Source organism: Ovis aries, chromosome 5 (assembly GCF_016772045.2).
Source record: "Ovis aries strain OAR_USU_Benz2616 breed Rambouillet chromosome 5, ARS-UI_Ramb_v3.0, whole genome shotgun sequence".
In the NCBI taxonomy this organism is placed as follows: Eukaryota; Metazoa; Chordata; class Mammalia; order Artiodactyla; family Bovidae; genus Ovis; species Ovis aries.
In genome coordinates this window covers 78028309-78041174 of record NC_056058.1, presented here as the reverse complement: position 1 = coordinate 78041174, position 12866 = coordinate 78028309, and the positions used below count along the sequence as shown (strand labels likewise).

The 12866-nt window shown below is 52.7% G+C and overlaps 1 protein-coding gene across 1 annotated transcript in view; it reads right to left on the bottom strand.

Moving 5' to 3' along the window:
* Positions 1 to 12866, bottom strand: part of WWC1 (WW and C2 domain containing 1) — a 156192-nt gene that overhangs the window by 28675 nt on the left and 114651 nt on the right. The window contains exons 10-15 of the mRNA XM_027970481.2: positions 7594 to 7683; positions 6330 to 6865; positions 3204 to 3312; positions 2784 to 2864; positions 2047 to 2133; positions 1041 to 1233 (exon numbers count right to left, since the gene is read on the bottom strand). Coding sequence (XP_027826282.2) covers positions 1041 to 1233; positions 2047 to 2133; positions 2784 to 2864; positions 3204 to 3312; positions 6330 to 6865; positions 7594 to 7683 — 1096 coding nt within the window. The remainder of the gene's footprint in view (positions 1 to 1040; positions 1234 to 2046; positions 2134 to 2783; positions 2865 to 3203; positions 3313 to 6329; positions 6866 to 7593; positions 7684 to 12866) is intronic.

Sequence of the window (12866 nt, the reverse complement as noted above, 5' to 3'; positions counted from 1 at the left end):
CCATGCATCTTGCAGACCCCTGTTCTCCAGTCAGGGATTGAACCTGGGTCATGGCAGTGAAAGCCCAGAACCCTAACCAGTAGGCGACCGGGGGATTTCTTGGAGGCTGGATTAGGAAAAGCTTTCTGCTCCATCCTTCAGCAACACCCATTCTGGTTACCAAATCCTTGAGTCACCATCCCATGTATTGGGTTCCTCCAGGGAGCACTGTGCTGACCCAGAGAAAACTCCAGGGTCTGACATGAGTGGACCTGCCTGCATTCTAACTCTGTTCTGACCTTGAGAAAGTTCTTTGTGCCTCAGTTTCCCCACTGGTATAATAGTATGGTACCTAGTTTATAAGATTTGTAGGGAAGATCAACAGAAATAATACAAGTATGGAGTTCAGTTCAGAGCCTACCATATAAACTGCATCCAATTCATACAAGCTGTTTCATTACTGCCAGTAATAATAACAACAATATAAATGGCAATGAAGCTGTTATGAATCCCAGCTGAGCAGGAAGGTTATGGGAACTGATTTCCAGTGAGAACCAGTGTGTGCAGACACTTCATTTCTTTACATCCTTGCTACCGGGACCAGCAGCACCGGCATCGCCTGTGAGCTTGAGAGAAATACAGAATCTTGCTGCCCAGACTTGATGCATCAGAATCTGCATTTTAACCAGGTAACTTGTGTGCACTTGAAAGTTCGAGGGGCGCTGGTTGAGCGCTTCATTCAGTCTCCAGAGAACCACCTATGAAGTAGTCAGGGTTAGCTGGTTTTACAGATAAGGAAACTGAGACAATTAAAGCATCTCAGGCCACCTGGTGGGGAAGGCAGGTGGCTCAGCTTCAGGCACAAGGAAGGGATGAGGCCCCGCAATTCCATAGCAGATAAAGGAGCTCCCTGCTCTCTCTCTCCCCTGCTCCCAATAAGTCTACCTAGAACCCACGAAGAGCTGGGCTAGTACAAGCTGTGTTTGCCTCAAGCCTTTTCCCTGAAGTGCAAAGGTGGATCAAGAAGGACAGAAGGCTGCACAGACAGATAGAGCTCTCACCAGGCACTCCTCCAGGTGGCACCTGTCGGTGGTACAGACATCAACTCTTAAGGTCTTTTGGTGTAGGGCTGGGTAGGACATGGACACCCAGAACACCTCGTTGAACACCAGGGTGTCCGCGGCATCCAGGAGCCGGGTCCGGAAGAGGCAGGTGGTGCTCTCGGAGCACGGAAGGATAGCCGCTCGGATGTTCCTAGAGGGGCAGGCACGCACGACAGCCGGGGTCAGGTCGGCCCGGGTTGGGGGCTCAGGCCTTAGGCTACACAGCTGCTGCAAATCCCCCAGGAAGCCACAGAGGACAAGAGTTTGTTATTTCCCCAGTCGCTGTGTCCAATCTCGTCTGCCTTCTGTTTTGCCTGCTTTCGGGCCTGCCTTCCTCCTTCCCACATGTCATGCCCCAGGCGCTGGCCGGGTACAGACCACAGAGACAGAAGCTCATACTGCTGCCCTCAAGGCCTACGGTCTAGCAAAGGAGGGGCATGGAGGCAGATGAGCTCAATGAAACAGAAACCCGTCTGTACCAGGCAGAGCCAAGAGGCAAACAGTGCAGGTCTCTGCTGTATTATTAGCTGTAGAGTTAACACCCATCACAACCTGCCCACAGAATCATGCTGATGGGAATTGGCTCCTGAGAAAGGCAGGCCTGGCTCTTTCTGCACGAAACACTAGCGCTTAGAGCAGACAAAAGGGGCCGTGACATCCTCCTTCACCAGGCTTACAGTTCACAAGGACAGGGGTTTGCTTACCACCCCATTCTTAGTGCTGGCACCTGGTCGGGGCTCAGGACACACATGGAAAGCTGTCTGGGGCTCTCCTCTTTAGACTGAGTGTGTCTGCCACCCTGCATCCACGCTCGTGGCCCTGACCATGCCTCATGGTCACCTGCACTAACCACCCACAGTGGTCTAGGGGGCCTGTGGTCGGAGCAGGGCCGAAAGGAGAGTGTCCCCTGGGATGGACGCAGAGGGTGAGAGGATGATACACAGTCCATCAGCTACACACTCACACTTTCTGGTCTTGCTGCAGCAACAAAGCAGAAAGGTTGCTCAGCTGGATGATGAATATTGCAAACTGCTTATTCTTCTCATCATACCTGAAATGAAAAGGGGGCATACAGAGCACCTGTTGGTAACACATTTATTTCTCTCTCCCTTAATCATCACGGACGGAGCTGCTGACGGCTCTGGGACCGTGGTGAGCTGGAGATCACTGACCCAGTGTTTGCCACCTTGCAGGGACACAGGTCCAGAGCTGTCAGTCTGATTTTTTAAAGGGAAGCCAGAGGTTGTGTAAAATTTCCTGAGAGCTAAATGTAGGCAATGAAATCCTATTTAAAAATAATCAAGACCATTCCCCATCAAGAGATGAGCAACAACAGGAAATCTAGGCTGTAGCCCCCGAGGGGTTGACTTCAGTCCAGATGAGATGATAACAAAAAAGCTGTAGTAACGATGATGACCAAACACACCAAGAGGCAGGCGGTCTCGGTCCCTGCCCGGCTGGGCCCCTGCCCAGCTCAGTGACACCGAGCAAGGTACAGTCTTCAAACCCTGTTTTTTTCTCTTTTGTGAAATAGGGAGCTGGGAGGCATAGAAAGAGACCCCCACCTTTAGTTAGGAGCCCACAGCTGTCAGTGGGGCCTGCTGGTTCTGGAGGAGGGTAAATGCTGGACACACTGCAGAAGGGGGAGGAGGGGACCCAGTGCAGACCACACCCCTCTGCCCCGCCCTCCCTGCCACTTACTTCAGGGCGATCTGAACCCGGGTGGCACCCACTGCTTCTGATTCATCACTGTCGAAAGCAGCGGCTTCCGAGACACCCAGCCTGGAAGGCAACACAGGGAAGACAGAGAGGGTCAGGCTGGTCTGCAGTGACCTGGGGCCAAAGTCATTTTCCAGAGACAGGGTTCTCTCTGGGAGGGAGCAGCATTCTCGAGGAGGAAGGTTTGGGTCTGCTGAGCCTCCCTGTGGACCCTGCCCACAAAGACTTTAGATCCCTCTCTCAAGGGGGCTGCTCTTTCCCCAGTACTTGCTCCCTGGCCACACACCCCTTGACGGCACTCGGGGAAATCAGCAGTCTCCCAGACATGAAGTATCTCTAGGCCCCCACCCTCCTGTGAGTTCCTCCCATACGCTGGAGGGGGCCCGGGACTCAGGGACCCACCTCTGCACGGAAGCCTCATACACACCACTGTCCCCGGCCACGGATTCATCTGACACAGCAGCAGAGACACAGGCCACTTTCAGGCCACACCCCTGAGCCGTATTCACAGCTGGAGGAAGAGACGGGGGGAAGAGGCGGGCTTCAGAAATCAGGATACTGTCATCCCAACAGGTACTGTGGATCCCCTGTTGTTTTAAGATGGTCCCACCAAAATCCTACTACCTCTGACCTTTACAGCAAGGTCCTGCATGTTTTGGGGTGAAGGAAAAGGTGGCAGAGGAGTCTGTGTCTAACATCTCAGACTCCACAGGCAAACCACTGGGGTTCAAATCACACACTGCTTTGTGACACTGGGATGCTGACTTATTCCCTCTAAGCCCTGCATTCCCTATCTGTAAAATGGGGATAACACCACCTACTTTGTTGGGAGGACACAAGGAGATGACATAGGCAAATCCTTAGTATAGAGACTGGGGCAGGGGAAGTGCCCTAGAAACCCATACTGCTATCCTTAGTTACTATGACTACCATTCCCATCACTATAGTGATGCCTTCCAGATCACCTCCTACACACTTGGGACAATACCACAGAGCCTGGGCCCTTGCGGGAGGACAAGAAGGGGAAGAAGGACTCAAGCACTGGCTCTCCTACTTGCCTATCCCACCGCACTCCTAAGTCAGCTCATCTCTCCTGCCCTTGACAGAGGCCCTCTGAAGTCTCTGACCCGGGACTCAGACTCAGCACACGCTGCACATTCCTTCCCTCCCCAAGTAATCGGTGCTGACAGTGTGCCAGGGCCACTGCCAAATTCAGAGCTGCCAAGATGAATAGGACAGCTCCTGACCTCCACGCAGCACAAGGAGGACAGATTCAGGGGTTCCAACCTCAGGGCCAGCACTTCTGAGCACCTGCTGTGTGCCAGGCACATGGGTGGGGGTAGGGGTGCACTGGCTGGGCTAGGGGATGGTGACCGTGAGCTTGGCAGAGGCCAAGGGGCCATCTGGGTGTGGCTTTCCCAGACTGCATCCCACATCTGCAGCCCTGGAGCCCTCCTGCCTTCAGACCCACCCCGCTCCACCCTCCACGAAACCACTTAAGGAGATTAATTTGTCTGCTGACTGAACAGTGGCACTAATCGCATAACCTGCTTAGCGTCTGAGCTCAGCCTGGCAAGGCTTCTGGAGATGGCATGAAGAAATGCTGGCCTGGGAAGTGAGCGGTCCCTGGCTCCCAAGCTGCACTGACGCTGTAGGGTGGGGGTGGGGTAGGGTGGGGGTAGGGGTAGGGGAGGGTTCACTCCCCACACCCCACTGGAGTCCCAGCATCCCTGATCCAGCTGATCACAGCCCTTAGACAGGGAGCACTGGGAACCCTTCTTGAGCCTCATTAGAGGTTCTGCCTGCACCCCCTTCTCTCCAGGGAACAATTTTCTGAAGCTTTCCACCTGCTGCAGTAGGAAGCCTGTTTTTATTTTTGTTTGAGAGGACTCGGCAAGACTGCCTTCCTGATGAGGGAGCCCCAGGGATCTCCCGGCTCTTCTAAGGAAGTGGCTGGCATGCACCCAGCAGAGCCCTTAATTAACCAGGAAATCGTGTTGCTTCTCCCTTGCTCCCAGTGGCCCTTGTATACGAAGGAACTGATATTTCTGGGTGCTGCAGCTGCCCCCGCCCCTATTCCTGGAGCTGAGAGGGGTTGAGCTTCTGGCTGGCTTCATGGGGGTCAGAGGCAGGAGACCTTTGCTGACTAGGTGGTCCTGAGCCCAGTCCTGACTCTCCTGCCTTACCGCAGTGACACTGACCTCAGACAAGTCACTTAACCTGAGTCTCACACCTTTCAGTCTGTAAGATGAGGATAAAATCAACACCCACCTCATAGTGTCGTTTTGAGGTATACATGAATCAATATGTGCAACAGTGCCTGTACTGTACACCTGAACTCAGTAAATCATCCTGCTCAGTCCTGACTTTCATACCATATGCGAGATGGGGTCAGCGAGTGTCAGGGGTATCTTAGGAATAAATACACAGAGCTGCCTCATGTCCTAAGGGGAGCGTGGTGATAAAGAGGTTGGGCACTGGGGTCAGAAAAACCCAGATTCCAGTCCCCCCTTCCCCACATGTTGGCAAGTAATAGCACCTCTCTGAGCCTCTGTCTCCCCATCTGTGAAATAGGTATAATAGAAGGAGTCTATTTCACCATATCAAGTGCATTTCCCACCACATCAATGCACCCCAATAAATACTGACCATTATAATTTATCATGTGGTTGCTGTTACAGATGAAAATTTTTCTAATAAACCTTGGCTGTCATTATCGGCATCATCTTTTACTTTGAAGCTTCTGACCTAAATCTCAGTCTAGACTACAACGCCCTTTTTGACCTCATAACAGGAGTGATCTTTTGTCATTCCCTGGCTTCAATCACATGGATCCTTGCTGCAATTAACATAAAATGCAAACTCCTTACCTTACACAATTTGTTCTCTGCCTGATTCTCTGCCTTGTTGGTGACCCCCTCCCTCTGGTCTCTCTTGCAGCCCCTGTTTCAGCCTCAGACACTTTGCTCTTGCTTCTCTCAAGGCTGGCTCTTTCTCACTGTTCAAGTCGCAGTTGAGATGTCGCCTTCCTTCACCACCCAGCCTGAAATGGCAGCCCCACTCCAACCTGAAAGGCTCCAGCACACCCTGTTTTATTTTCCTCCTAAGTGCTTTCTCCTGATCTGCTCGTACAGTTATTATTTGTGCCTTCATTTGCATGCAGGCTTCATGGAACCAGGACCTTATCTGTCCTCCACACTGTGTCCTCTAACTAACCCACATGGCCTATCTGTCCAATGAAAGAATGAATGAATCCATGTCCACCCATTAAGACATAGTTTCCATAGGTACTTAATATCTGTTGCATAAATGAATCCACCATGGAAAAACCCTTTGCACAGGATCTAGATGACAGTAAACACGTAATAAATACCTACTGTATGAATGAATAAATCGATACACCGTGTACAGATCTGTAGGTAGAAAGCAGTAACTGTTGCCCGTAGCTGTCACAATTATCACTGGGGTCAGAACTTGGTCCTGAGCACAGTCCCACCTCCCTCCCTCCTGGGATGTGGTGCTCTCTACCTTGGCCCAGCTGCTTGCCCTCCGGGCCGGGTTCCTCCAGCCGGTACCTTTCCCGCGTGCTGCTGCCAAGGCTCAGCTCACAGAGAGCAGCACTCAGCTCAGGGTCTTCAAACTCCAGGTTGCTCAGGAAGGCGTCCCCAGCCAGGAGGGGGTCAGCGATGAGAGGCGAGCAGGGCGGGGATGGGGAGGAGAGCGAGGACCGGGGGGACAGGGAGGTCATGGACTTGGGGGTGCCCGATAGGGAGCGCAGGGCCTGCAGGCGGCCGCCCCCCTCTGCCCTCTGGGTCTTGGCCACTTCATCCTCGTGGATGGTGGTGATGCAGCCAGAGGGCCGGAAGCCCGTGGCCCCCTCCAGGAGCAGGAATTCCACCTTGTTCTGCAGCTCCGAGTCCAGCTGCTCGAACGGGTCATAGTAGAGGTCGGTGAAGCTGGCCGAGGCAGAGGAGTCCAGGCTGGAGGCGGCCAGGGAGCCCCGGCTGGATGTGAGGGACCCAGGACTGCTGCCGGAGGACAGGCTCTGCATGCTGCCGGAGAGGCTGGGGTTGGGGGGAGCAGAGGACACTGAGCGGGTGGGCCGCCAGGAAGCTCCCCCAGAAAGCACTCAGGACACACTGTTTCACTGGACCCCCTGATGGTGTCCAGGGCGGATCGAGCATCCCCGCCTCTCTGAAGGGGATATCCGGAGAAGGCCACGTCATTAGAAGCCAACAGAGCTGGGATTCGAACCCAAGCCAGCTGCCTTCTGAGTCCACTTCCTCCTCTGTTTCTCAAACCTCCACCAGCTGCACTCCATTTTCCTATTTTTCCATACTGAATCCAATGCCAAGTAATGAGGCTTAATATTTTTCTCCAAATCAACTCACTTTTAAAACATTAACATAGTTATCTTCAAAAGGAGCCTTTATATCCTACGTGTAATTTGAAAAGCCCTGTCAACTGATAAAAATATCTGATGAAAACAAAATGTAGTGATAAAATTCTGCCCACGCTGCCCAGTAAGGCCCCGGCCTGAAGCCGACCCCCTCTGTGTTGTGCAAGTTGGCTGGTAGGGGTAAGGGATGTGAACGAGACTCAGTAGTACCCGACTGGGGCCTTCTGTGCGCTGTCAGGACTGAGGAGGCTGCGGTCTGGGGAGGTGAAGGACCCTGCCCTGGGCCACACCTGGCCCAGCACATGCCCCACTGGACCATCCATGGACCTGCTGTGCACTCAAGCATATCTGGCCATTCCCCGGGGAACACTTACCCCCCTGCCCACCACTCACCTCTTCAGCTGGGAGTGCAGGGCCGCGACCTGCCGGGTGGCTTCCTCGAGCTCTCTCACCAGCTGGTTCCTCTTACTGTTTAACTTCAACCTGAAGGGAGTGAAAGAAGACATGAGGGGGAAGCCCTGGGGGATCCAGCCTCCATCTCCCTGAGAGAAGCATCGCAGGCATGTACTCCTGAAGATGTCCACAGACCTACGCACACACGGGAACATCCTAGGAGCATTATACTATGATGTTTGGAGAGATATGGTCTCTATGTACAATGTTATAGTAACTGCTATATGCATCGCCTGCTATATACCAGGGGCTGACTAGGAAACTCATGTTGTCGTTCTTTAGTCGCTAAGTCGTGTCCAACTCTGCGACTCCATAGACTGTAGCCTACCAGGTGTCTCTGCCCATGGGATTCCTCAGGCAAGAATACTGGAGAGGGTTGCCATTTCCTCCTCTAGGGGATCTTCCCGATTCAGGGATTGAACCTGTGTCTCCTGCATTGGCAGGAGGATTCTTCACTGAGGAGCCACCAGGGAAACCCTGATACTGCCTTAAATCATTTGCACAATAACCCTTCTCGGTAAGAATTTTATCATCTCACTTTATGCATGGGGAGGCTGAGGCTCTTAGAGCTAAATAGTTTACTTAAAGCTAAAGAGTTCATGGCAGAGTTAAGACTCCACCCAACCATCCCCTCCTGTGATGGGCACAGGTGTGCAGAGAGAGAAGACCACATGAAGATGTGTAGAGGACCATGTGCAGACCCAGAAGCCACGGAGAGAGGCCTCAGAAGAAACAACCCTGCTAACACCTTGACTTTGGACTTCTGGCTTCCAGGACTCAGAGGAAATATTTAATACATTTTTGTTGTTGAAGTCACCTCATGTCTGGTATGCTGGTTTGGCATCCCTAACAAACAAATGCACCATCTTAGGGCAAAATATAAAGGGGACAAAAAAAGGTAGGGTCCACCACCAAGCTCTGAGTCTAAACAGCATCTCAAGGCTGAACAGGCAAGAAGCAGTCAGCAAAGGAGCTTGAGAGAACGGTTCCAGAGCGCCTGGGGAAGATCCTGGTGAGTGTGATGGAGCATCACAGGGCCCGGGAGCAAAGGCCTGCTGCGCCCAGGCATGCTGACAACAATGCTCAGTTCTGCAATTCCTGTCCTGAGGGCAAAATCCTTGGGTTTTTATTTATTTTTATTTTTTTGGCCAGTACAGTGTGGCTTGCGGGGTTTTAGTTCCCTGACCAGGAATCAAATCCAGAACCTTTTAGTAGTAAAAGCGTGGAGACCCAACCACTGAACAGTCAGGGAACTCCTGGGCTCAGGAATATGCATCTCTCTCTTTTTTTTTTGGCCAAGCCACTCAGCATGTGGGATCTTAGCTCCCTGACCAGGGATTGAACCCAGGCCTCAGCAGGGAAAGTGCCAAGTCCTAACCATTGGCCCACCAGGGAATTCCCTGGAATCTACATCGTTATTACCTATCCCAGGTGACTTTTTGGCACACTGCGGTTTCCAAGTTGCTTCAGTAGCTGGGGATTGTAAGGCAGGAGCTGTGCCTCACTCTCCCAGCCCTGAGCACGGTGCCCACAACATGGACATGTTTGAAAAGGCATCACTGAAGGGAAGACTCCTCCCCAGTTGACACAGGGAAAGCTCCTTTGCTCTCCTGAAAAGACCCAGACATTCGATCTCTCTTGGGACTCCTCTGGTGGCCCAGAGGTTAAGAAGCCACCCACCAATGTAGGGGACACAGGTCTGTGAAGAGAACACACGCTGTGGAGCAGCTGAGTCCGTGTGCCACAACTACTGAGCCCAGGCTCTAGACAGAGCTTGTGCTCCACAACGAGAGCACAGAGAAGCTGCCCACGTGAGAAGCCACAGCGAAGAGCAGCCCCTGTTTACTGCAACTAGAGAAAGCCTGGGTGCAGCGGTGAAGGCCCAGCTCAGCCAAAAAAGTAAATAATAAATTAAAAAATAATCTCCCATGGAAGGATCTTCATATCCCCTTATGCCATCCTACTGGACGAGGAATGACTGACTCATTGCTCCCAAAGCACAGCCAACCCAGCCTGGGGCCTGAAAGAGTTCATTCCCATTGAAAAGCTAGCCATGCCATCCCTCCACCGACATGCCCCAGACCCCCAACACAGGCCCTGCCACGAAGACCAGAGACACAACTGGAGAGTGATGAGAGACAGGCGGGATCTGTCACTGGGGATCTGGGTTGTGAAATTACAGAAAAGACCACGGGCCCAGCGGGTGCAGTGGCCTCGGCATGGTTCTTGGAAGGTTCAACCTCTGACGCTGTGATTCCAGAGTCCTGCCTGGGGCTGGGGGCGGGGGCAGACAGCAGGCCGGCAGATGGAGCCAGTAATGAACAAAAGCCCAGTTTTCAATGGCAGGGACAGGACTGTGGAATGTGACCCTCTATAAGAGCAAGACCTTGAAAGGGTGTGAGGTTTTGGGGGGGGGGGGGGGGGTCAAGGCACAGCTAGGGGTCACCATTTCTACCTCTGTTTTCCTCTCCTCTGGGAGGAGACCACAGCACTTGCACTAGAAGTAAACGCAGGTTCCGCCCCCCTGGAGGCCCAACCGCAGGCTTAGGGGACTGGGAGCCAGGTGGCCTGGACTTCTTAAGCACAGGGGTGTTGCCACTAGTAACAGCATGCAGGTGCTGAGGCCGCCTCCCAGAGGCAGCGGGCTTCGGTGGCCATATGGCGTTTGCGTGTGATGCTCAGCACATGCTGGGGGGCCAAGGGCACATCAAGCGTGGAAGCACACAGAGGACCCAGGGGATGGGGCTGGAATCCCCACAAGCTGTAGCTCAGCACCTGGGGTGCTGGTTAAAAATGCAAGAGCCTGGGCTGCGTCTCAGGTCTGGGGAGTTGGTCCTTGGGGGAAGGGGGGGCAGAGACCCCACTCTAACAGGCACTGCAGCTCTCTGGAGTGGCAGGGAGGGTCCACAAGAAGGGAGGCGGGAGGAGGGGTAGGACAGGGAGTCTTGGGGGGAGGTCTGTGTTTCTCACCGATTCCTGATTGGGGTTTGGCAGGCCCTGTGGTGTGCTATTCCTGGATGTGTCTCTTTCTGGCCTAATCAAAGCCACCTTGAACAGAGAGACTGTTGTGTGCAGGTGAGGAGTACAATTGTTGTTCAGTCACCAAGTCGTACACGACTCTTTGTGATCCCATGGACTGCAGCACACCAGGCCTCCCCATCCTTCACTATTTCGCAGAGTTTGCTCAAACTCATGTCCATTGAGTCAGGGACACCACCCAACCATTTCATCCTCTGTCCCACTTAAAAAAAAAAATTTATTTATTTAATTTATTTGACTGTGCCAAGTCTTAGTTGTGGCATGTGGGATCTTCAATCTTTGTTGCAGCATCCAAACTCTTAGTTGTGGCATGTGGGATCTAGTTCCCTGACCAGGGATCGAACCAGGGTCCCTGCATTGGGAGCCCAGAGTCTCAGCCACTGGGAAGTCCCCTCTGTCCCACTTAAAGAGAGAGAGAAGAAAGAGTGGAGCATGGCTTCCCTGGAGGCTCAGCGGTAAAGAATCCAGTGTAGGAAACACGAGAGACATGGGTTCAATCCCCAGGTCAGCAAGATTCCCTGGAGAAGGAAACGGCTACCCACTCCAGTTTGCCTAGAAAATTCTATGGACAGAGGAGCCTGGTGGACTACAGTCCACGGGGTTGCAAAGAGTCGGACTTGAATTTAGCAACTGAGCATGCATGCCTGAGAAACAAAAAGAGAAAGAAACCTAGATAGAGAACAAGAGAGTCAGAAGATGAACGCAGACAGTCAGGGCGCTGGAGGCAAAGAACACAGATGAAGACGTATGGGTGGGCTTTCTCCTCTCTCTCCTGCAGGGGCTCAAGCCATCAGTCCTGTCCTTCCCAAGGCTTTCCCTGGCTTCTCTCTGCATGACCCAGGGGACCCTCCTCTCTGGGACCTCGAGTCAGCCGCTCAGCAGCTGCCATGGACTGGAGGTTCTGGCTTCCCTGGAGGGGCTGTGTGAACTCACTGTTCCAGGAGAGCAGTCAGACCTTTGAAAGATGATGCTGAAGGCAACAATAAAAGGTCTTCTAAGTGGGCAGCAGCCTGGGTAGTAATCCCGGCTCTGTGCCTCGGTGATATCGGGTGAGCCTCAGTTTCCTCATCTATGAAGCGAAGATTACTCTCAGGGTTGCTGGGAGGCTTAGATGAGACGATGTAGGCTACAGAACCTGGCATATAATGGTACCTTTTGCATGCAGTATAGGCTTCCCGGGTGGCACTAGTGGTCAAGAACCCACCTGTCAATGCAGGAGACTCTTAAGACGCAGGTTTGATCTCTGGGTGGGGAAGTTTCCCTGAAGGAGGGCATGGCAACCTACTCCAGTATTCTTGCCTGGAGAATCCCATGGACAGAGGAGCCTGGCGGGCAACAGGCTCTAGAATCACAAAGAGTCAGACATGACTGAGCGACAAACACTCACTTTAGGGAGTTCTAATAGCATATCCAATCCTAATTTCAAGAAACTGAAATTATTAGAGAAGAGCCTCAGTTCACAATCTGGTCTAACCACCGGCCTTCAGAATATATAAATATTTGTATATAATGTAATTATCTTGTTTTTGCCCCCATATTAGGCAGTTGAAGTCCATATGGTCAACGACTTGCTCAAGGTCAGTGGTAGAAAGGGTATTTCTACTGACGCACCAAGGAGTAAGGCTGTCACGGATCTGTTCTTTTCAGCTGCTTGCTGTGAGCATGATGAATAGCTAAGGGCATCCCAGTGATAGCTGGAGGGCCTGGGAGCAAGTCAGGAACCCAGAGGACCGGCAGACACATTAGGAGATACATGCAGAGGTCTGTAAGGGTCTACTCAGGTTGGCTAACCATTTATTCTTTCAAATGACACTAAAGGCCAAAAGGTGTCATGTCAGAGGCCTCGTCCCCAAGCTGCACAGCCATGGGGGAAGTAGGGCAGGGTCTTGGTACTAAAGGAGATTTCTAGAAGGCGCTTCCTAGGGCTATGAACCACCAGCTACTGAAGCCCTTTCCTCCTCCTCCCACCTGCCTGGTGGTGTGTCAGCAATCAGCCACTCCTCCCAGGAGAAGGAAAAGGTGAGGAAAGTGACACATCCCTGCGAATAGTTCTGACAAGGGGCTTGGTGGGGAAAGATTTCCCACCACTGACAGTCAATGGACTCTTTGATGTGCTTACAGGAGGCCAGGCAGAGGCGGGTCAACTTGACCCATTTGGCACCCTGCCATATGCA